The sequence below is a fragment of the Cuculus canorus genome, chromosome 6 (genome assembly GCF_017976375.1).
Source record: "Cuculus canorus isolate bCucCan1 chromosome 6, bCucCan1.pri, whole genome shotgun sequence".
NCBI lineage: Eukaryota > Metazoa > Chordata > Aves > Cuculiformes > Cuculidae > Cuculus > Cuculus canorus.
The window spans coordinates 26,436,141-26,461,000 of record NC_071406.1 but is presented as its reverse complement, the minus strand read 5'-3'; the positions used below and the strand labels follow the sequence as shown (position 1 = coordinate 26,461,000).

Below are 24,860 nucleotides of genomic sequence, written 5' to 3'. Positions count from 1 at the left end.
TGAATTCCTGACTTGAGAACAACTGAAAAATACTGAAAACTTACCTTCCATAATATCAGTGAAAGAAGCAAAAACAAGGTAACACCAACTATTAAGCCTATTCCAATAATTAGCACAGTAACACGGTATTTTGGCTTCTGGTGGTGCAGTCCTTCCAAATAGACCTGGAAAGCAGAAAATAAGTTTAGGGCTAACTGTTTTTTCCACCCCCCATAAGATACAAATTAAGCCAGGAAAATTAAATTACATTCTTAAGTAATTAACACTATATAAGTCACACGTGTCTAGAAATCTATAGAATTCTGCCATTTGAATTACTTTAGTGCTAAAGTTTATCACAAAGCCATTAAAAGAATTCTTACATATGCAACTTGCTTGTCCTTGTGTAGTTCAATAACTTTTGCATTTTTTTCTGGTGAGGCTGTTGCTCTTACTTCAAACTTCAATGCTGATGCATCATCCTGATTAAAATAAAAAAAATCCTATCTTTTAAATAATAACTTAAACACATTAATTTCTGCCCAGCAAAACTGGTAACACAGCTGCTTGCAGAAACAGAATCTCATGCAAACACACAATGGTGCCCTTTTCTGATCACAAAACAAATTAGTACCAGGAGCTGGAATGAAGCCCAGTTGGATTTTACTTAAGTCCACATTCATGCTGCTTTTCTTAGAAAAGTACAATTATGAGTTGAAATTAAATCCCAATCCTACATAATGCAGCCAAAATAGGCAAAGTAATGCATACGATAAAATAAAGTGATAATCTAAAATACATATTTTCTAGTAGTTTTCATTTTTTGTATATCACCTTGAGAAACATAAAAATAGGTCAACACCTAAAATGTTTGGACTTAGTCATACTGTTGCAAAAATATTAAACCCCTAGAATTTATATGCAGAGGATACTGCAAATATGCTGTGAAATATTTGAATATGAAAATTTCTGTCTTACCATTTCTAAAAGTGAAGGAGTAGCCTCCAGGTGCAACTGAACTGTTGCTTCTTTTCCACTTTCCATGTTTCCAAACTTGCAATATATTTGTAAGCAAAAGCTGTCATTTTTCATACAGTACTGTACAAGGGAGGGAAAGATCAAACCTTAAGTTTATTAACATCATCGTATTAGTATTAAAGACATTCAGGAACAGAGTAAAACCAAAAGGTCTATGTTTGTTCTTGAAAAGTCACAGGGTGTAACTCTAGGTTGACATCCATCACTATCAATCCATAGGTGCTAAAGGAACAGTACAGGGACCAACCTAGTTGTTACAGATAATTTTTCTTAAAAATTAATATTGTTTTTTAGAGTGAAAAATACAATTGTCATAATTTGGTTAGATATTTGGGTTATTTCAAGTTAGCTTTCATCAAGAATGATAAATGCTAATGTCTGTATGATATCCAGTATAACTGATTGATCCTTCCACTTGTACACTGACACCAGGCACCATTTCACTCATCTTTGTAGAAGACAAAAAAGCAAGCTCGTCGATGATTATATTCTCTGTCTAAGACTGCAATGCCCAAGTTCTGATTTGATATTCTAGTACGGGCTGTCTCTCAACCATTGGCTGATGTTCCTTCCAACACACTTACTTAAAGTCCCAAATCAACATCTTTAAAGATGTCCAACCTTCTTAAGATGAAAGTTTTAAACAAAATTGTACCTTATCAAACACAAGTTGCAGGACACAGATTTCTACGAGAACAAACCCTCGAAAATATAACACTAGAATAACAATTCTAGTTAGGACTACTGTCATGGATTAACCCCAGCCGGCCACTAAGCCCCACGCTGCTGCTTGCTTACTGCCCCACCCCTGCAGCAGGATCGGGGAGAGAATGGGAAGGCTAAAAGCGAGAAAACACATGGGCTGAGATAAGAACAGTTCAATAACTGAAATAAAATAAGACAATAATTATTTTAAGAGTCATAATAAATTCTAATGAAAAGGAAAACAACAGAGAGAAATAAAACCTGAGACAGACGAGTAATACAAATAGAAAACAATTGCTCTCCACCAATCGACTGAAGCCCAGCCAGGCCCTGAGCAGTGCCCCTGTCCCCCACACCCCTCAGTTTTATTGCTGGTCATGACATCCTATGGTATGGAACATCCCTTTCGTCAGCTGGGGTCAGCCGTCATGGCTGAGTCCCCTCCCAGCTTCTTGTGCACCCTCAGCCCCCTCACTGGTGGGGTGGTGAGAGGCAGAAAAGGCCTTGGCTCTGTGCAAGCAGTGCTCAGCAACAATGAAAACATCCCTGAATTGTCAATACTGTTTGCAGCACAAATCCAAAACAAAGCCCCATGCCAGCTACTATGAAGAAAATATACTCTCTCCCAGCCAAAACCAGCAGACTACACAACCGATTCTTTGATCGCCAGCAGGGCCCATAAGCAGGTAGAGTGATGAGCTTGAACAGGCCAGGCACGTATGACATTCTCCCAACCTCCCACGAATGTTTAATAAGAACTTCCTGAATCAAAAATTTTTTCCGTTTATTTTGTAATTCTTAATGGATTTCAGTCTCATTAACTTGTACAGCCTCCCTTGGAATCCACGTATTTTTAGCATTCATATCACCCGTCGGTAAGATGTTCCATCATGAACATCTTCTGTTCATGTTTTTTTCTGTTTTTTTCAACTGCCTCCTGTTAGTTAATTTGATGACACTTTTTTGGTGTGGAAAAGGCAATGAATATTTGATCTGCATACTTCATGTAATTAAAATCAAGACTGTTGTTCTCACATGCATAATTTTTCATTTGTTACTGAATTTTATCTGCCATTCTGTTTGCCCACTCATTCAGTTACATAACTCTTCAGCAGCTCTTTGTAGGTGACTGCCAGCCAGGCTGCCTTCAGCAACATTCCATCAATCAACCTTCTCATCTCAGTTCTCACCTCTTTCACTGAAGTCACTTATGACTGCATTGAACTTATCACAGGTCCCACCACAAATCCTTGGAAAACTGCGCTGGTGACCTCATTATATAAGATATACCGTTGCCTTAAGGCTCATTCATACAGTCATTTATTTCCTACTGATGCTAAAAGACAGATCTTACCATTTGTCTCTTAGCAGGCTTTGAAAAGAATGTGACAACATCCTTGATTATATTTTCATTTTTTTCTGCTACGCTACAGTTTCTGGGATATTTTTTATAGAAGCACTCTCCAACTGTTGTCTGGAAATAAAAATAACATCACTGTTAGAATTTAAACATCAGATAATAATCAGAATACAGATTTCTGAAAGGCAAGAAGCTGAAAAGAAATGTAACTTTTACTTTCAGAATTCTAAAACAGATTGGGCTGAAGATTATCCCGTTCTTGTTCACCCTGCTTCACTGCAGATAACAAACCAAATACATACCTAGTACCCACTTCTACTATGTTCTAATTCTCTTTTTCATAGAATTTGTGTAGCTAACAAAATTATATTCAGTAATCTGTGCTTACCTTGATATCCAATGTGTTGAATAATTTGAAGTCATTGGGTGGAAAAGCATTGGGTATCATTATCTCTAAGTCTGTATTTGGAGCCATGCTTGGTCCTGCACTGATAACCTTGGGGGAAGAATGTTATACATTTAAAGCTTTAATTCATGGTAGCTATTCAAGTAATGAATATATATATAAAGTCTAAATACATAAAACTTCACAGAATGAGGTAGCACTTGCATTGTTAGACTGCCATGAATATGGATTCTGCTAGGAATTGACATTTTGTTTAATTTATTCTGTAAGCTCACTGAACCCTTCACTTTTCTGAACCCACTGAGTAAGTAGTGCTAACCTGTGATGACTACCTTGAGGTCATACAGACTGTCTTCTGGGAGAATATGCAGAAGGAACTGGGAAAGATTAATGTCTAACTCCTGCTTGTAATCCATTGGAGACAAATCTGATACCTACAGATCCTCTTATAAGGAGCTCCTAGTTCCTTTTGCTTACCGCAAGATAATTCCTTTCAAAGTGTTTCTTAATGGAAGCAGAGACAAGCCAGAATTGCTCTACCACTTTCAGTCCTGCTTGCACCAAGTATTTTTTCTCTGACCATTCAGTGGAAAATTGTCCGAGCCAAAAAGTGTTCAAAGAGGGATTAACAGCCACTTCCCACCTCTAATGCACAGAAGTTGCTCGCCATGCCCTTGTACAAAGTTCCCTTATTGACTGTACAGACCGTCATTAGATATATTGGAAATCTAAGCATTAACCTTCAAAACAAGGATAATAGAGTTTGCAAAGAAAAACTTACGTGGAAAGTGAAGTTGATGTTCTCCTTCATACACGTGACTACTGAATCTTTCTCATTCGTTCCATAAACAAATGAAGCTGGTGATACAAATCTACAATGGTTTAGAAGTTGTTAGTTAATAGCATTACTATATATCATTGACGTTCAGCTTCATGCTATCTCTGTTAAGATTGGTTCTAAGAAAATACCCGAGTTTGCATTTAAATAAATCTAGGAACACTGAGTAGAAGTCTTCTACTTTTGTAGTCTTTCCTTAAAGACAGATGAAAAAAGACAAAAAGGCAGAGGAATCATAAAAACTCATAAATCCTCACCCTAAACTATGCTCCATGAATGCCCCACAACAAACTCAGAATACAATCCATGTTAAGCAAAGAATGCGAGGATCTGCTGTGCTCTTATAAAATCCCTCTTTCCATAAAAACTATTCCAGTTCTTAAAATAATATTTGCCTGTTAAGGGACAAGCTTGAAGCACCATAGATATCACTGGTCTGATCTGACAGTAGTGGAAACAAACTCTTAGAATTGTACGGGTCAGACCCCAAGACAGCTGTGCCATCACACTCCTGGGATTTAAGCTTCTGCTTAAAAGCTTTGGAAATCACAATAGCAACAAAACAACAGTTCTATGGACGTGCCGGTAAAGCAGCTGTAGCTGACTTACCCGTGAGCATTTAACTCAACCTCATATTTTAGAGGTACAGATAAAGTCAGGGTGTTATCCAGCAACATGTTCCCATCTTCATTTTTACTATAAAAACATGACAGAAAAATGATTATCAAATGCATGATCATATGCTAAGCATTATTTCTATAAACAAATATTAAATACACTGTCCAGCTTATTAAAACAAAAATATATTATTCCTAATATCATGTGAGACAGTTAAAATAAAATAAAAAGATCATTTTATACAGGCAGAAAGTTGCTCATTATTTAAATATCTATTATCTGGGGTGGTTTTTTTTGTAATTTCCCTTTCTCTACATATTTACAACTAATGTGTTTTCTTGCAATTACGCTTTGCTAAGTCTTTCCAGTGTCCCCTATTCTGTTTTCCAAAGCTAGTAATATTTTTCATTGAGCGATTTTTATTAAGACTTTACCAGGTAGCATTAATGATGATGCTGAGGTCATCTTCAGCTCTGGTAAACGAGCTTGCATCCAAGAGGAAACTAAAATCCAGCTGTAGAACAAATACAATTTTTTTTTTATATCAAATGATAATATGTCTTAAACATAGTTTAAATAAAAATGTTTTATTAAACAGATTTAGAATTTCAAGCACAATCAGTTGATGCATAATACAATGTTGTCACTTAATGAATTATTCCAGAGAGTGTTTAAGCAACGAATTTTAAAAGTAGCAGAGAGATTCAGATACCAACATGATAAAAGACATTAGTTGGGAACGAAGTTGAGATTCTGAAAACCTAGGGTTTTATCCCCTTAAAATACTCATAACATATTTAGAGCGTTTTTAAAGTCAGGAACTTCATACGTAGCTTACCTTTGATTTTTGATCTACATATAAATAACCAACACTGCACTCAAGTTTCACTACATGAATTTCTTTATCTAATACTTCACAATGTATCTGTTTTTCTTCCTAAAATAAAGGAAACATATTGATTAAAATAAAACTCCTTTTTTTCAATTATTTAAAATTACATGCACACCCTGAAATTGGGTGGTTTATATTTCCCTGAATTAGGTGTCTGTTATTTCACTGAAGCAAATATACAAAACCTTCATATCATGACTACTTTAACGTATCCTTATACTGATTACTGCATCCTATTCTTTCATCTTCTGATTGCTAACAGTGAAGCTAAGATGGATGCATCAGACTCAGACCCACTCAAGTTTAAAGCCAACCTCTGAAAGGTGTCGGGGGATTCTACACAGAGAGCATTTATTTTAAAAAGGCAGAAAAGGAGAAATTATCTGTGTGACTCCTTTGCGAGACTATCTGCAAAAAAGAGCAGATCCAATGAGATCTTTGTGATACCTGAAAACATCACCATCAGACAAAAAGTAGCTGTAACATCCTGAAATACATTCAGAAAACATTTTTTTTAAAAAAAAAATTAGTTGTTACCATTACATTCTGCTATTGAAACGATTTATGTCACTGGTATTGATTAGACCACACATGGCTTAGGTAGCTATTAGTCTGAGAACTTAAAAAATGGAGTTTTATCAGCTTTTTGGTGTGTGTTTACATTACTTTTCAGTATCTAAAGAAACTCAACAATCCATTAAAATAATTTGTAAAACGTCTGGCTGAAAAAGGAAAACAGCGGAGTATTAGTGTTTGACAGATTCTTCTTTGCTTTGTCCTTACCGATTCTAAAATTCGGATGAAGTAAAGACCTTTAGGGATGTGAATGTGGAGAACAGTTTCATATGCATCATCTCCAACATTAAGCAGAGAAATGTTCAGCAGTAAAGTCTTCATACTTCCAACAGCAAGATAGGCTTTCTTTTCATGAGGCCTATAAAAATAATTATAAGTGAAAAGTATGTTTATATACAGCTTGTATGCAAAAATTTTCCTCCACTGCTCTTTCAGTTAATTTCATTTGATTCTGACAAAGCTCAGCTAGAGATCAATCCTGTAACTGAAGGTACTACATCGGTTATATGATGGTCAACTCCAGTATTGTACTTTTTGAGGCCCAGGATGATTAATCCAACAGCAAAAAAATTGTTATCAGACCAGCCGTGCTTCTGGCTTTTACAAAACAGGTCCCTGCCTTTAAAGACAAGAATAGCAACGTGCCACTGCCACAGTATTGTCAGACATTACCTCAAAATTCACTCTTTGTACTCAAAATCTCGGATTGTGTTAAGAAGAAACAGGACACAAAGAGGGCGCGTGAACATGACTATCTTATGATCTATGTAATGTTCTATAATCATGTTACAAAGTACTGACACCCTATGGGGGGTTAAAAGTAAACTTCAGCTTGACATTAAAGTTTAATTAAGACTTGTAGAAAGACTGCCTAGAAAGAGACATTTATCAGATATTCTGGCTTGAAACCAAAGTATGAGTCACTGAACACCTTTGGGAAAGAAGCTGGCACTTAGAAAAGCAACAGAAGGTAAAAACACTGCATAAGCAGATAGGTTCCAAGACAAAAGCGAATTAAAGAAAACACAATGTTAACATTTCGGGAGCTTGATTAAGTTTAGGTTAAATTGTAAACTTACTTTACTAGTTATTAGGTCATTCAGTCTTCTTACATGCATTAAAGCCAAGCTCATTAACAAGATGCTGTCGCAAAGATTAACATGCAAGTACACAAAAGCACCAGGTGCACATCTGGGACTACAACAAAGCTGAACTAGAGCTTTTCTCCTGTAATCATATTTCATTCTTCATTAAAAAATGCATGATGAGGACTAGAAACTTACAGAGCAGGCCAAAATCTAAGCAATGTAAACAAAACACGGTAGTGTATATGTGAAGCCTCATAAGTCAGTAAGTAAAGCAGTATACTGACATCCCTATTTGATTTCATTCCTTTAAGACTAAGAGTGTTTACTGTTCAAGGATAATGAATGCATTCTGTCCAGACACAATAAATTAATGTTTTACAGCTAACTAGCTTTTAATCGAGATTCTGTGAACACAGTGTAATTTAAGGGGGTACTTCACAACTTATCAAGATATTTAGCTTATTTATTTACACTGAAAATCTACTACTGGTACCTAATGCAGGTACATTGTAATCTGTTTTCCTTTCTTAGAACTCTGAAGTACTTACAGAACTGAATTGCTAATGTGAATGGAAATGTTGCACATGCTTTCTTTCTGAAAAGTTTGTGATTGTTCAAATAAAATAACCTTCAAGCCTAAGAAAATAAAAAAGGGCTTAAGACTCATGCTACAAGTCATGTGCTGAGACAGGCAGAAAGATACTGATCTTAATCTGAAATCTATGAAGATGAAAAAGCTTGTGCTCAGAATCACGCAGGTATGATTAATTAGCGTCATGTGATTGTCACCATCTTTTAGCGTCATTTTAGGTTGTTCAATGAGATAAACCTAGTAACTTGATTAAAGTAGAATAAACTCTAAAAGCGATAAATAGCACAAGAAAATCCTGGTCACACACAAACCACCAGAACAGCTAAGATTCGCAACAGGTCTGATTTCTTTTTTACACACCAACAACCCATATTTCTTCCTTCGAAGTATAATAATAAAGAAAAAGGTTGTGTTGATAATATATTAACTTAAAATCAAATCATTAAAATCCACTTGGAATAGAAGCAATGCTACATGGCATAAAAATTTCTAAAATGATACTAAATAGAAGTGTATTTCACAAAGTATTGCTTGATGTAATACAGATTCTGCAAGATGACAGCAGTTGTATTTAAATACTTTGAAACTGTGTTAATTATCTTGCATAATAACAGGATTAAACATGATACCTCATTGGAAGGAATGGGAAAAACTGAAAAATACTGAAAGGCGTCACAAAATAAATAGGTATATAAATTTAAAAAAATCACAAACCAAAACTAATTTTAGAAAATGCAAGCCAATTCATGTAGGGAAAAGAAGTCTAAACTTCACTTAATACTCAACCATCTGGTGTCTCAATCAGCAGAATAAAACCAAAGATGTAATATTCTTAAGTAAGCAAGGAAAGAGAGACACTTAATTATTTTATAATTGAAATAATAACTATAACAATGTCTTAGTACAAAGCTGAAGTTACTTCCTTGTACAGTGCAAATACACTATCTTCATAAAAGCAGCAAAAATAATTGATAATTTGTCAATTTAACAGCAGTTACAGTGTCTACATATTAAGTATGTATTGTCCACTACATCTTAGCCCAGTTACAGATGAAGTGTTTAACACAAGTTTAACCTGTTGTGAAGATGGTATATTTTGTGAACTGTATAGTCCTATTTTTCAATTATTATGCAAGAACAGGTCTTCAATTATATACAGTTCTGTTGCACTTCCTGGAAGACTTATGATTTAAAAATATTCTTCAACTAAACACAGCCTTACTCCTCATTATTTCCTCAGAAAGTCCACATTAACGTTTGCAAATTAATGTTCTTTAAACAAAAAAAAGATTAAGGAATATTTGTACCTCTTTCAAAGAAATGAAATTATACTCACTTTGGAAATGCAACTTTTCCAGAAACTCTCAAGTCAGCAGAACAATTTTCTTGGGTGCAAAATCTTGCAAAAATGAACTGAAGAAGAAAAAAAGAAGGCACTTTAGTGTTTTAAGCATATTATAGCGAGTAAATTATTTTCAAAAAAAGAAACCTATCACCTTGTTACCAAGTATCTGGAATTGGCTAACGGCTGTTGCTCTTAAATACAATTCAATCAGGCTACAATTTCCCACTCATCAAATGCATTCTGCACACCGAGAATAACATCAGAGAGGCTCTCCAGACTCAGCCTCTGAAACAGTTAAACCAGTGGGTGTACCGTTAGCTGATATTTTTTAAATTAGTACATAAAAAGGGCTGAGTGTTTTAGAGGGTCCACACTGCAGCATCTCCTATGATACAGCACCTTAACTTTTGCAAGACTTTCAATACATAAACTTTACCTCTAATACTATTAGTAAGTTTTGATGAGAGTAGAGACACCATGAGTTGCATATGCCCACGCCCCGGTTATCAGTATGCTGCAGAGCATGCTTAATGTCACTGTATTCAACAACACCTTCTCTCTGACTCTAAATCAAAATTTTGAATGAAGATTAAATGGAGGAGTGTGTCATTTAAAAGGAGCTTTTATGTATCTCAGAGTTCTGACAGTCAACTCTATCTGAATTACATGAAGCTTACCATTTGTGAAGTCATACTATGTTTATGACCATTCGGTAGTTAAGAATCCAGAGTATTCTGACTTTTGCTGAAGTCAGAGTATAAGTCTATTAACTCAATGGGGGTTATTTTGGGGAAAAAAGTTAATTTTATACTAATTTAAGGCTACAGAATACACTTCTTTTTCCCCTACAGACCTTGTGTTTGAAAACCTACAATACCTTCACATAACTAATATTTCAGCAACGTCACTGAAACATTTCAAGACTAATACCAACACATTATTGCGCATTTAGCACAGAATTAATCTTATCAAGAAATTTTATACTGGAAAGTGACTCATCCTATATGGCTGAAAAAAAATTGAATATTTCAAAGAGTGAATTTCATACCCGTGTGTTCTGAGATACATAATATTACATATTCGTTCGCTGCACATAGTACATTTTTTTTTATAAAAAATACAAATGCAAAAATCTTTTGCAAAGATTTTTTTGGCAAACAATTAGGTATTTCTTAGCTTGCTGGTTTATTACTTAAAATCAAGGCACAGGGTTCTACTCTGGAAAATGCATTCCTTCACCTGCTATGGATGTGTGAAGCTTTTTTTAACTGAAGATTAAAACATGACTATGACCGCATTTTAAATAGAGAACTCATACACTAACCTTGCTTTTTATAACATCTTTTTCTTTCCTCCTTTGAAGAACAGGTTGAAGTGGTGAAAATTCTTGAGCATTTCTTTTCTGTAGAATATGATGCCCCAGATGGTAACTTGCTTCCACATGTACAGGAGTCAAGATATCCCTTACATCTTTCTATGAAAATTGGAAACCTAATGAGTTAATCATATAAGACAAGACATGTATGCTTATGTTTTAAATATTATAAGGTTCCCTAGAACTAACTTAAACAGGAACATTTTTTTTTACATGTAAAATAATTTCATATGCCATATGGCTCATACACTTGTCCAGGCGTCTTTGTTGCTGAAAGAGGTAATCAGAAATGCAGAAAGGCATAATACACTCAACGTCAGCAATGGGCATTTCAGCAAGGAAGATTCTTTTATTAAAATAAGTTTCATTGAACAGTGAACCTATTTCTGCAAATAATACTGCCTTACACACCTGTGAAATGCTGTACTGTCCGAATAGAAAGATGGGCAAAAAATGGCTAAAATGGAGAGAGTTAACTAGTGTGATAATGCAAGATAAAACCCATGGATAAAATCAAGTTTTTCCACAGTACCACTAAATCAGGTCACGATTGGATTTTATTTTTCTGCCTCTTTATTTCCTGTTCTATATTAAAAATAATTAAAATCCTCAGTAAAAGATCACTTTGTACATGAAGACTTGACTGTGTAGGAATGCTGCAGATCAGAGCGCAATCTACTTGTGAAAACTGAACAGCTTGAAGCACTGCGTACTAACAATAGCAAACCTGACTAAATTATTCCCCAAGTGTAGGAGATAGACAGACGCTGATTGTCCCTCCACATGGCCACTACTTTAATTCTTATCTGCAAGCTTGCTTTGGCCAAATCACATATTAAGTAATTCAAAATAATTTTCCACAAGGTCTTCTCTGCATCTGCTTTATATTACTTCCATTATACTAATTAGCTATTAATTAGTCTTTACTCAAAATACATAAAATGTACATCGTCTCTTGCAAGGACTTGACAGACATTCACACTTACTTAACTTCAGGAGCTTCATACAAGTACAGAAACCTCAAAAGAGGAAAGAGATGCTTAAAATGCTATTAATTAATTAAAAAGAAAATTGAATTATATGGAAGAAAAAGTACTATTGAATTATATGGAAGAAAAGACTATAGGAAGTGATGAGCCAAACCAAATCCTTCCTCCTACACAAATACCTGCTGATGTCGGTACAGCAATCTATAAAAGACAGGCTGTCAGTCAGATCTCTTTTAGCTTACAGAACTCTTATAAGTACCTGGGTAATTTGCCATTGCTACTGTAAGTAAAGTTCACTTAGGTGCAACTATCAGTTGAGATGCATCTTGGAAATTTTCCAGTAGGTAACATAAGCTTTCCTTTCTACCCCAAAGCTTTATCTTGAAGAATTGGCTTCCAATGGTGTCATAAACAAAATATAAGTAAAAGGAAGGAAGAAGAAAAATACATGGAAGACTTTTTCCCTGCAGGTTTCTTGTAGCTGTAGAAAATTAAGTCTGTTTCCCAGCCTCTGTGCAGGATCAGGATCACCTGCATCAGTCATTCTAATAGATGTTTGTTTCAAAAGGTCACAGAATTACTACCTTGAGGATTTTAAAGAAAAGACTAGGCAAATTAGTACATTATTTTTATAACCCTCGTGTCTCCTTACATCTAAACAATCCCTGTCCTTAGTATTTCTTTCCCCCCTTAGATAAGACCTTACAGGACATAAGTCTATTTTTTCTGAGTTTAATAAAACATAGTTCCTCTGTGTCTGCTAGTTTTTATTATTTGATGGTGGTTTAGGGCTTTTAAGTTCTTTCCATTTATTCTCTTTTTTTGTTGTTGTGGTTGGAATAGGCAATCTTCTAAGAAGCTTGATAAAATGGTTCACTTTATTCTTTCTTGTCCAGTGAATAGCCATGAAAGTATTATATTCTTGTTCTGATTGCAGTTGGTTTTACTTTCAAGACAGGCCCCTCAATTCATCCTTCAGAGGGATAAATCAAGCATGAATACAACAGTTCATTTCCTCCAGGACAACAGTGACTTTGAGACTACTACTGGAGTTAGAATCTTAGTCTCTAGATTCTTAATAACTTATTTCCAAGTCAGTACCATCCTTAATTTCAAAGGATGGCTGCTGCTGGCTTCTCCAGTAGGTTTGATCCAAAGGAGAGTTTGATCCAACAGTAACTTCTTCTTGCTGAGTAGCTGGTACCATGTCTATTATCAGTGAAGGTACAGGCATATCTGACCAGCTAACACCTTGCAGGTCTCCAATAGCCTCCTGCTGAACCCCCACTTGCCTGGGAACACTTCTACCTCTGTAGCTTCTGCTCTGAAGTACTTATATCAGCAGATTCCTTCTACAACAAAGTTGTCTCTATACCTGCACGGACAGAGAACTGTAACCACATTTTCTACTAATCTGCTCTAGGATTCAGGCTAATATGTCCAGGAGAAGGACATTATCAGTACAGGCTTCACTTTCATGAGCAGAGAGATCACTTTGTCAGCAGAGTGCACGTTCTTCATATTTTTCAGGTCTAAATTTATTCATTAAACTCTTGTGAATGCTCTTCCTATCCCATTTCCACCTCTTGGTTGTCTGATTTTTCCCCTTGGTAAGCGCTGCATCCCTTGCAGGGAAAAATCAAACAATTCTAAGCAAGTGTTGTTCTTCACGCCCTGCTAGCCTTTGGCTCCTTGCAACAAATTCACAAAAAACAACACTATAAACCTCAAACTTCAAACTCTCTTCTAGCAATCAACTTCATTTCACTTCCTATGGATCAGGAATGGGTTCTTTTCTTACCAGGTGAGTCTACCTTAGTAAAAAGGGGAGCAAGACCTTATAGGTGTTCTTCGAAATAGTTACAAATGAAAAAGCTTAATAAACATTTTCTCTGTGTAATGACAAGTTTAAAGATTTGTCATTAAGCAGTAGGAAAGTCCCATCAGAAATGTTCAGCAGAAAAGGTATGTTATACTGTATCTTCTTGGTTGCTCCAAACAGGCCTAAAGCTAGGATCCATAAAAGAGAATGAAAAATGTCAAGAATGCTCATGTCCTACTTCACTGTGATTGTTATTATACACATTCTCAGCAACACAAGAGATAGCAGACCCACCGATTTCCCCACAGAAATAGATAGAGCATCACAATATGACGACTGTGGAGGTTATAAACACAAGTATTTAATTTCCAATATTATATGATGCAATTGTAAACAAAATAGGCTCTTTTGCAACAGGTGTGCTTTTCAAAGGAGAGCAAAGGATTTACAAGGCAAGACATATTGAAAATTACATTACCCTCATAAATGCTAGATGATTCTTGCAGGCAATATTCTTGCTGTAAATCTTTACATTTCCTGATATTGTATCATATGTTCCATTGGAGGAAAAATAAAATCTTGCTTGTGTATCTACTTTTCTGTCCACATCAACACTCAGATTATAAAGCAGTACTGCAAAATTAAACCCAAGGAAAAAGGAAATTGAAAAAAAAAAAAAACTTTGTGTTACAATTTTCATAAATTTGTGACAGAAATCACATCTTCTGACACAGAAAATTTAAGCAGTTTAATTTTATACACCATGTTTTTGCAGGGCTGTTTGGAGTTTACAAATAGCAGATCACAAGTAGGTTAAAAGCACCCAGGCAATTTAGACAGTAAATTATTTAAAATAAGTTCACCGTGAATATTCCATCCAATAGGTATTGATTTAAGCAACAGTTTTTGCCAGAAGCAAAAAAAGCATTACATAAAATATAGCACAAGATATATTTTTCAGTCATTTTGATGTGATTCCTTCTCTTTTTCATAACATTATATAATGGTACGATTAGGTGCTTAAGCAGCTTTATGAAGGGAATGCTTTTTCCCTATTGCAGAGCGAAAGACTGCACCTACAGCAGTCCCATACGGTTTGGTCCCTGTCTGGAAGGACTACTTTTAGAGGACATATGAGTATCATGCTGAACAATCCATTTGATTCTACATTAAGACATTCACCCACCACTAATTCCCCAATTAACTGCAAAGCAAAAGCCCAGATATTTGCATGTGGGAAGCTCAGACAGACTTGACAGATACTCCCTGTTGGGCCCTATGCAGAACAGAACATGGCCCCTGGGGAGCTATGTAAAAGAAAATGTTCACAGAATAAGCGCACTCTATTTTTTTGTGGTCTAACAACATACTAACTCACACAAAACCCTACCAAAATAATGGAGCTAGTTATTATGATAGTATGAAAGGGACCACCTGAAATGGCATTGTTACAACGTAGCTCAAAAGTATGAGTGTGAATTTAATCACACCACTCTTAGGTAAGTTAATTCAGGTACCAGAAATAGCCCACCTATGACGTTACTGTTCTAGTACTGCTGCAAAACCCATGTAAAAATATTACTAAATGTTTGTGCACAGCCCAAGCCGAACTCTTTAGTTTCACAACTCAGAGAGCTAAAAATGTCTTTGTTTGTCTGAACCATTTGACATCAAAATATTAGGTTACATCATTGATGCAAGAGACAACTTGGAGTTCTACCTTCATCCTTGCAATATCTCAACTTTTTAACATCCCTGTCACTTCTAGGCCATGTATCTCTGACAGTCCTAGTTGGCACATGCTGCTAGTCTAAATTGAATAAAAGTACAATGACTCTCTGTTCCAGGGCAATTCTGAGCTAAAAAAGGTATCTATGTTTCTAATTTTTCATTTTATACTGAACTCAGATTAACGGTCCACTAAATACCAATACCATAATTCTGTAAACAGGAGCATTTAAAATGAATACACATACTGGAATTTCTTACAAAGAGCTTACCAATATAACCAGGTACGTCTCGTCCTGTGTAGGTAAAGCATATCTTCAGATTCATACAGACGGCAGGCTGGTCATTTTCCATGCAGTTTAAATTAGTTCGATTTATTGAATCAGGATGTTTTAAAGAAGCTTCAACAATTATTACTGGTTTTGTTCTAAGGACAGGAAAGAGTTCATATTCACAATACACTTCAGAAACAGCTTACAGAATCTATGCAGAATCTAAAAATTTCTGACAGAATCTATTTTTATATTTTACAATTTCCATTTTCTAAGCTACCTGCATTTTTCAGAATCCAAATAGTTGTATGCACATTATTTGTTGCCTTAAGAAGTTTCAGAATGATATTTTATTTTTCTTCAAGGTGTTTACTTAAATCACACAGAATCACAGAATCACCAGGTTGGAAAGGACCCACCGGATCATCGAGTCCAACCACTCCTAACACTCCCTAAACCATGTCCCTCAGCACTTCATCCACCCGTTCCTTAATTCTAGAGCTTAGTGGCAGAAATTCAAGACACCAGGAAGAATATAAGGACATCAAAATACACTATTGAGTTTTATTAAACTGCATTAAGAAATACAGTTAAACTGTATGGTCTCTAAAAGCAGTCAAATGTAGAGATCTCACCTCAGTACCACAGCAGAATCAGAAAGAAATGCACCAACAGCTACATCTGTAAAACAAAACCAGAACAAACAATAAGCAGAATTTGTCAACAGAATTACTTCTCAGGTACAAGCACTCTGTAGCATATTGACCTCTTGGTCAACATTAACACACCACTTGCCATTAGAAGGCATATGCTAATATTCAGAGGTGGTGTTCTCTGTCTAGAGGATGATTCCTCAAACACTGGCCCACTGTTCATTACTGCTGTGTGCTCATTTGCTGGTCTTGCAGATATTGGTAATGTGATGGTTTTATTTCTATTCTATGTTTAAGTGGCTGATACTGAAGGACAATTTGGCTAAATAGCAAAAGTACTTGCCTTCTTTGTAATCCAACTATTCAATGCTGCTATATACACACACATACAGAAACTACTCAGTTATATATATAAAAACTATATTTATGTATGAAATTATACATAGAGATAGGAAAAAATTATTTATTTCAAAATAACTGAAAACTACGCATGCAATGAGGAAATATACGCATATCTACACCTCTCAAATGAGATAGCAAAAGTGCATCTGTCAGGTGCATCTAAATGATGTAAGAGTCCGAGGTCGTGACTCCCAAATCAGTAAACAACAGGTGACCTGACAGCAGACTATTTGTGCCCAGCATTACAAATTAACCTGGATAACGTTTCTGTTGACATAGCCAGAGCACACAACATGCAGTTCATGATAACTTTATGCTTTCACACCTGCACACCTGACCTGACAAAACGCTAATCTGCAAAACGTCAAAATATTTTGACAATGCCTGGAAAACAATGAGTATATACTTGGAAACAGCTAAGTTGCTTTATACCAAATTAGCACTTTTCTGTCATGCCCACAAGAACTCTATAACAGTCTTAATCCAGTGCTGTGAGCCCTGAGTCAGGTTAATGTTTTGTTCACACAGACCGAGAATCACGGAGCTCAGTGACCCCTGTCAAAATCTAGACTATGCGAAGACCAGTAAGATTTTTCAGTTAGCACACTGATCTGGACAACAAACATGCTTACAGTGCCCAAACTAGCTCCTTGTAACATTAGTGGATGCGATGGCTGTCAGAAGTATAAGAGTTACATTTTCATTCCTCCTGCGCACCAGGATCTTACTATCACATTGTTCTCAGTTCTTAAACAAGAGTTAGATGACTGTGAAAACTGACTGCTTGGCCTCAGCTTTACCTAATTCTTTTTCCTCTTAAATGCAAGATGTGACATGTCAACTTAATAACAGATTTGGCTTCTGTTACAAGTAACAAGTAGCACAGTAGGGTTGTTTCCTATGAATCTCTACTCTTTTAAAAAATGAAAAATCAAAAAACCCTGGTTAATTCACCTTGATAACCATTGTTATCTGCATCAATGCCACTTGCTATGGATTGTCCAAACATGCTTAAAGAATTACTGACTTGATGCCCTTGTATTCTCTGAAAAAGAAAAAAAACAGAAGAGAAAATGATTTTTTGCGAAGTATCAGTACAACCATTCTGCTGCTGAAGGCAGTAGCATGCTTACTTGTGAAACTACACTGCTGAAAGTAATATTCCTCAATTACTCCAAATGTCATATCCCATAAAACCTGTCTAAGGCCTCCAAAACTATTTTTGTGTTACAGGTTGTATTATGACTGGAAATAACAAACTATGTAAAATATTTCTGAAGTCTTTTGAAGTACCTCAGATGGTCTGAGAGTTAAATGGAGGGAAAACCCTCTTGAACTCAAATGTAAGGTTTTCCTGAACTGATTATTTTTCATTGAGTAAGTGTACCTGTGAAAATGATGGTGTTATTCCATCTTCCCTGCCGTTGTATATATAAATAACCCCTTTTAGGTCATCTTCTTGTGGAGCCCCAATTGCTACGTCTGTGGAAACACAATTTCACAACAGTTATCAGTTAATGAGGAAATATGAACAAGGAAGAGTTAGAGAAATCCAAATCATGACACATGCAATGCCAGACCAAACTTATTTGACTGAATTCAAAAGAAGTGATGAAGATAGATATAAGGCAAATGGAAACAAAACAGACCAGCTCAGTAATCTGACTCTGCCTTACGTACTATATTTCTGGACAACGAGGGCCAAATACAGACATTTTGATGAAGACAGAATCTGTTCCTACCAGTACTGAATTTGACCCTTAAGAAGTCATCGTGGAGAATAGCCAAAATTATCATGGTCTTTTTTTTTTGATGATTTCCCTGCATTCTGCTATTCCCACATGGAATTACATCACTGAAACAAAAGTAGTACTCTTATTATGCTGCCTGAAATGAACCATTCATTTTTCTATGAAATGTCCTTAACAGCTGATAACAGGCTTGAACAGGCATTTAATGAGGAAATGAAGATAGCTGGTTCGTTCAAAGGGATATGTTTTATGCCTAGATGATAGAATCCCAGAGGGTTGTGGCAAAGCATAACAAACCAACTGACCCACTCATCCTCAGAAGCCTTTACCAAAATGCCCCATGGTTCAAATAGCCAGAAAGTGTTAACCAAAAAGCGGGAGGAGGGAGTGGGAGATGAATAACATCATCTTGAAAATCACTAATATAAATTAATAATTGTTAACTTTCATTTATATATAGGCAAAACTGAACTATCTGCAAATCAGAATTACTGCATGCTGCACCAAAACAAAATTACAAGAAAAGCAAAGCTCTGATGATTTGGGTTTTACTGAATTGTTTTACTGTTTTACTGTTTGATTGATTCCACACTGATTGAATCCATACTTGGGTGCCTAAAATACACACAAAATGTTATATCTCTCTTCTGGTGAGGTGAAAATAGGACAGCCAAATTGTGCTAATTAAAATTTCACATTTCACAGATTCTATACCAACATGCACACGATTATCTTCATAGGGCTGATACTGATGGTGTAGATCATTGGAAGAAGTTTGGTCTGTTGTGCTTTTTTATTCCTTACCACATACAAATTGTTTCTAACACCCAACTCCTCTTTAGATTTTGCTTCCAGCTGTTTTTCTTACAAAATTTCTTTTCCTACTTCCACTCTCCATATTGCCTCCAATTTTTCTTTTCCATGCTTTTTGCTCTCTTCAAAAGCTAATCCACTTGTTTGTTCTTCCTTCCCAGTTTTAGGATTCCCATTTTACATTATGCTCTGTGACGTACATCTACTTGCTATGCTGCTATTAATTTGATTTTACTTCTGTGCTCCCCAGCTCTACATTTGGATATAGTTTTAATTTGCAGTTTGAAAATATCAAAGGTCAAAGTCTGAAACATATGTACAAAATTGCGAAGGCAATGCAAAACAAGAGAAATGAAATTTAATAAGAGTTCAAGGAACAGGTACCAAAGGAGTAAAAAAACAACCAAACAAAAAAAAAAAACAAAAAAAAAGATTGCCTTAAATAAAAAGACTACTTTAGGTAAAGGAGCCCAGGTAAGGCTACAGAACAGGATGAACATAAGAGAAAGGGAAGCGTAAACGGAGAACCTTAGATGGTAACTGCAAATAAAAAAGGGTAATTCAGAAGCGTAAAGAGAGACCTGGCAAAGATACAGCCCAGAAAAGCTGACAGTTTTTGATGATGGAAAAACTGAAACTATTCATGAATTTTTGAAAACATCATCATATTTTTGTCTTGTCCTACACAGCCTACTGTGCCTGCCCTTCTCCTGCAGGGGAGCATGTGCCAGTTTTTCAGATGGGAAAACTGGTTATTCCTATTTGTTTGAAGCCATGACAAGACGAATGAAGCCACTGGACCAGGTCCCCCCCTGCTTGTCTTCAGACTAGCTGGAGGTGTCCCAGTCAGCTGTGGTTTTCTGCAGGCTAACCTACACAGCTAGTGAATGGCTTCAGAAGGAACGAAGATGAGCACAGTAGACAATGGGACTTTCTGCAGCAAATGCATTTTAGGCATCCTGACTGGAAGCAGAAGGCCATGAGAATCATTCTAGGTGTTTTAACATATGTTACATCCTTTCATTTTTTTTCTTTAACTAAAATATCTTTTATCCATTACTTTCACACCGCTTTCTCTTTTCAGTGTCTGTTACTTTTATGCTTATTACAGAAATTAGACACAGGTCTGGAGACTGAATCTCTTTGCCTTCTGAGCAGGTTCCATCTGATCAACATCAATGGAAATTTCAACCCATATCTCACCATATTTAGAGAGGGTGTCTCAGCCTGGATCATGGGAAAGGAAGAGGGGTTATTCCCACAATTTCTGTTCAGGCATCTGACTTTATGTGCTTGAAATAGATCCTCCTGTAGGAGGAAAGGAAGAAAAAGCTCCCTCAGGGCATCACTAACATTTTGAATTTAACACTAGGATATGGCCTTCGAAGTCCTTCCCTGGCCTTCTGTCCAGGCCCTCTGCTGGGAGCCCGTGCTAGGGTTTCATGAATCATCCGAGGACTTAAGTGGGAAGTAGTTCTATAATAGTCTCCCAACTTGCAGATTGTTTTCAATATTCCCATGTGTTTAGTACTTCCTACTGGTGACACAGAAGCAGATCTTGAGTAAAAGTGTAATTTCTATTTATGCTACAAAACTGCCAAATTTTTCCCCAGCCATTGTCTCAGATGCCTAAAACAGTATTAGGGATTTCACTCAAGGACCAGCACCCAAGTTACAGACTCTGTTACCACATTATGCCCATGCTCTTTACTAAAGTGACAGAACCTAATATCTTGGTATTACATATCAATAACAGTGGAAAAGTTATATTTCAAATCTGCAGCCTAGAAAAGAATGGTCAAGTCACCAACAGAAAGTCTTTTCAGACTGCCATAATGGTCCTATTTATCATCACAGTCGACTGCTCAGAGACAACTAAATCCAAGGGCTTTTTTTATCTATACATACCTACCTTCAAAACCATCATTATCAATGTCTCCCAGGTTGGCTATGGACTCTCCAAACCTGGCTGCATATGAGTCACTCCCACTGAGCTCTATGTTCAGTTCTACCATCTTTGCCTCCTGAAGAAAAACAGAGTCAATAACGCATTAACAAAGCATCTTCCAGGTGACCTGGAATATTATTCAAAATATTGAAACTGCCTTGGATGACAACATGTAATCTTAATGAACTCCTTGGTGCAGAAGCGACCATAAGCAAAGATGTTTAACAGTATTTAGTGTAAAAATAATAAAGAATAAGGAAGTTGTTCTTAAAGAGAACAGCAATCTGTTCCCATTGCAAACAGCAGCAAGCTTGTATCATCATACAAGGGCTTACTGCTCCGCAAAAACTGCGTTTGCTAAAAAGGTAGTAAAACAGTAGCTGCTTCATATCTGTTGTGTGCGTCCTAGTTAGTTATAGGTATCCCAGAGAGAATTAGTTCTCTGTAAGGAAAATACATTAAGAAAATGTCGTTATGTATTAGTGTGCAGAGGAAGGAAGGGAAATAAGATACTGTTGTGGTTTGAACTAAATTAGAGTTAGTTTTGTGACTAACTCAGCCACTGTAAGTAACTTAATTCCCTGAAAGCTAACTGCGTGTTTTTGAGACAGTGTTCTTCTCTAAAGTGATAATGCAGGACATTAATATGCAAAAAGACCAATGATTACAATTATTCGTGCAGCAACAAAGGCCACCCTCGAACTGGTGGAAAAGGGCCACATCTGCAGGAGGGCCGAATGGGGCAGGTGACCCTAAACTGTCCAACAGAGTATTCTGCAATGACTGATGTCCAGTGAGAACCTCATCTGTCTGACTGCTCCTGATCTCAGATCTGTGCGTTCCTGAATCCAGTTCCTGAGCCCAGCTCCCTCCTAGCTGTGGACCCATTCACTTGGGTCTGCTCTACATTATTTGTGGTGACGTTTTGTCATTGAGAGGTGGGGCGCGGGCACGATCTCACATCTTTGTACGTATTTTATTACTTTCTAATTATTTTCATCGTTGTTATTGTTATCATTTCATTAAAGCTGCAGTTTTAGTTTCCAACCTGCCAGTCTTCTTCCTCTCACCTCCCTCTCCCCTTTCCCTGGGGGAGGCGAGGAAGGTATTTGGAAGACCAACTGCACGGTTTTAGCCGGGACGGGCTAAACGACAACAGATGTGAAGATAAAATTTACAAAGTCAGACAAATCAAAAGTCTACAAAAAACAGTGACTATATTTTCACTTCTGATCCTTAGAAAGAATAAAAGGAAGCTAACTCTAATGCATGATCTGTCCAGTCACCTTCTTTGCCAAACCGAGGACTACCTGTCTCTTTACTGACTGGTACCAATAATTACACACAAATTTTTCATTGTTTGTTTGTTTCTGAAGTGCTATATAAGCCGCTTTTCACACGCCAGTTCAGTGGTAAGTGTGGTAACGGAAGAGAGCTTGCGAAGAGGCTGCAGTGGCAGGCTGTCACCACCTGAAGTTACTAGGAAACAAAACCAGTCTGTCCTCAGTTCTAACACCAGCAGAAGGAACAGCTAACCTTTGCAGGTGTGCTACACAGTCATGAAGGGATTGTTACTGGGGTTCTGGAGTTGTTTTTCCTATACCCTGAAACACTGTATGGTAAGAGAGTATAAGTCTCTTTTTCTTAGCTTGTTGTACTAGAATGACTGTGTTACCAGGTGTTTTTAAGAGAAAATACTTACAGAACCTGAATTGATATAGACATAAACTCTTCCTTCTTCTCTGATGGTACTTTGCATTGGAGCACCAACTAGCAAGTCTGAGAGGCCATCTGAATTCAGGTCTACAGCACAAATTGCAGCTCCAAAGTACGAACCAAGCTGTGTGCAAAGAAATCACTTTATTTTTGAATTTTGAAGAAGACCTTCTGTAAATTTTAAGGTGCAGAAAAATAGCATGAAAGATTTACCTTTTTACCCCTTAGTTCAAATAGAATATTTAGTTCCTTCTCAATGCTAAAAATGTATGCCTAAAAAGAAAGGAAAATTTTAGGTGAAATTGAGGAAAGAGTAATCTGAAATACTTCACTGCACTTTCTCTACAGCATGTGCTAGAGAATCAGCAAAGCAGCACACAATATCACAATGTACAGCTATTTACTATTTCCTATCTGTAGCTCTCCTTAACACCATAGTTGACAGCAATGCTATCTCTTCTCATTCATTCTTCGACTTTTCTCCCCACGAAAAATCATATATATCTGATACTTGTCTTTACTATGTTAATCTAAATCGGAAAACCATGGGTGGGTATGTGGGGGCATATTATTCAAACCAATAACATAGCAAATCTCTTACTTTACCAGTCTGTTCCTGTTGGGGAGCCCCTCCAATTACTTCTGTACTGGTTGTTGTCAGAAAATGTCCAGCTCCAACAGAGTAACCTGTAAGTTAGAAATGCACTATTCAATACCAGAAATGCTATATAAAGAATAAAAAGGGAGCGTGACATATAAAAGCTCACAACACCAGCCTGACATTCAGACCTCATGCAAGTTAGCAATAAAAACAGAAATATAAGTGAAAGTTCAATACAAACAGTTACGTTCTAGCAAGCAGAAACAAGTGTCAGAAAACACCCATTTCTTCCTAGGCTCTCAACTATCTGCCATACTTTAAAAGCCAGTAAAATAAATTGTAAACATCTTCTGTTAATGCACATTCTACAATTGTTCAGCGAGTCCATATTGTAATACAAATAAAAGCAACCAAATCTCTATACACCACAATGTGGGAAAACTTGATTCATCTGTTCTTTCGCTATTGTAACTGGACTGCAGAAAAAATGTAGTTCTACTTACATGCATGTGCACATACACATACATACACACAGAGCGTTGTGGATATACACATATGAAAACTCCAGGAACAAACTGGAGCAAAACCTTGATTATGCAATAAGAAAATGTCGTATCAGCTTTTGTACATAAATCTACCTGGCAAAATATTTCTTTCTGTATGTGGAGATAGCTCGTGACAAACAGCACCAGATTTTGGTGCAGACATCCAGCCACAGAATTGCAAACAGAAGGCTAACACCTTACTCTGAAGCTACAAAAGTCATCCCTACACTTTCCAAAATACATTATGGCTAAGTTGAAACAGGGAAGACAGTTAACATATTCTGCTACTCTTGCATTTACTGAATGACTGTTTATTTTCACAGCATACAGAAAAAAAAGAAAAATCATCCTGTCTCAGGTGAGAATGAGCCTTAAATCTTTCATATTGGAAGACAACTGTCTAGAATTCAAGTACTCATTGAGACAGCCTTTTTTTTTTATTTTATTTTAAGCCAAAAGAGGCGCACAAGGCAATTTCTCATTTAAAGGTCAACACCTAGTTTTTGCTTATTTCACAAAAAATTAAGCTTAAGTGGATGAACCTTAATTTATCTCCTACAACCTTTATTTTTTAGTTATTTTGGTTTTAGTGAAGTGTAAACACTTATAACTGTAATGACCTTTTTTTTTGGAAAAAAACCCAACCCCCAAAAAAGCCCCACCTAAAACCCAAAAAGTCAAACAGACTAAAATAAAGTTTAGTAATCAGACAGCCCTCATTTTTACCATGGCATTAAATATTTGGGGGTGGGTTGGGGGGAATCACATAATTGAGCCTTTTAATTTAAAGGCACAGCCAAATGAAATT

The 24,860-nt window shown here is 36.4% G+C and overlaps 1 protein-coding gene across 2 annotated transcripts in view; it reads right to left on the bottom strand.

Moving 5' to 3' along the window:
* ITGA4 (integrin subunit alpha 4) overlaps window positions 1–24,860 on the bottom strand; it is a 39,156-nt gene that overhangs the window by 2,568 nt on the left and 11,728 nt on the right. The window contains exons 7-27 of one of the 2 annotated variants that reach the window (XM_054069396.1): window positions 23,508–23,593; window positions 23,120–23,179; window positions 22,893–23,030; window positions 21,155–21,266; window positions 18,066–18,160; window positions 17,633–17,723; window positions 16,259–16,304; window positions 15,624–15,778; window positions 14,102–14,256; window positions 10,762–10,911; window positions 9,429–9,505; window positions 6,620–6,770; window positions 5,783–5,881; window positions 5,379–5,458; window positions 4,936–5,022; window positions 4,270–4,360; window positions 3,471–3,578; window positions 3,077–3,196; window positions 958–1,077; window positions 363–461; window positions 45–164 (exon numbers count right to left, since the gene is read on the bottom strand). In XM_054069396.1, coding sequence (XP_053925371.1) covers window positions 45–164; window positions 363–461; window positions 958–1,077; window positions 3,077–3,196; window positions 3,471–3,578; window positions 4,270–4,360; window positions 4,936–5,022; window positions 5,379–5,458; window positions 5,783–5,881; window positions 6,620–6,770; window positions 9,429–9,505; window positions 10,762–10,911; window positions 14,102–14,256; window positions 15,624–15,778; window positions 16,259–16,304; window positions 17,633–17,723; window positions 18,066–18,160; window positions 21,155–21,266; window positions 22,893–23,030; window positions 23,120–23,179; window positions 23,508–23,593 — 2,240 coding nt within the window. Of the gene's footprint in view, window positions 1–44; window positions 165–362; window positions 462–957; window positions 1,078–3,076; window positions 3,197–3,470; window positions 3,579–4,269; window positions 4,361–4,935; window positions 5,023–5,378; window positions 5,459–5,782; window positions 5,882–6,619; window positions 6,771–9,428; window positions 9,506–10,761; window positions 10,929–14,101; window positions 14,257–15,623; window positions 15,779–16,258; window positions 16,305–17,632; window positions 17,724–18,065; window positions 18,161–21,154; window positions 21,267–22,892; window positions 23,031–23,119; window positions 23,180–23,507; window positions 23,594–24,860 lie in introns of those variants that run through there. The other variant, XM_054069397.1, reaches the window with a different exon arrangement.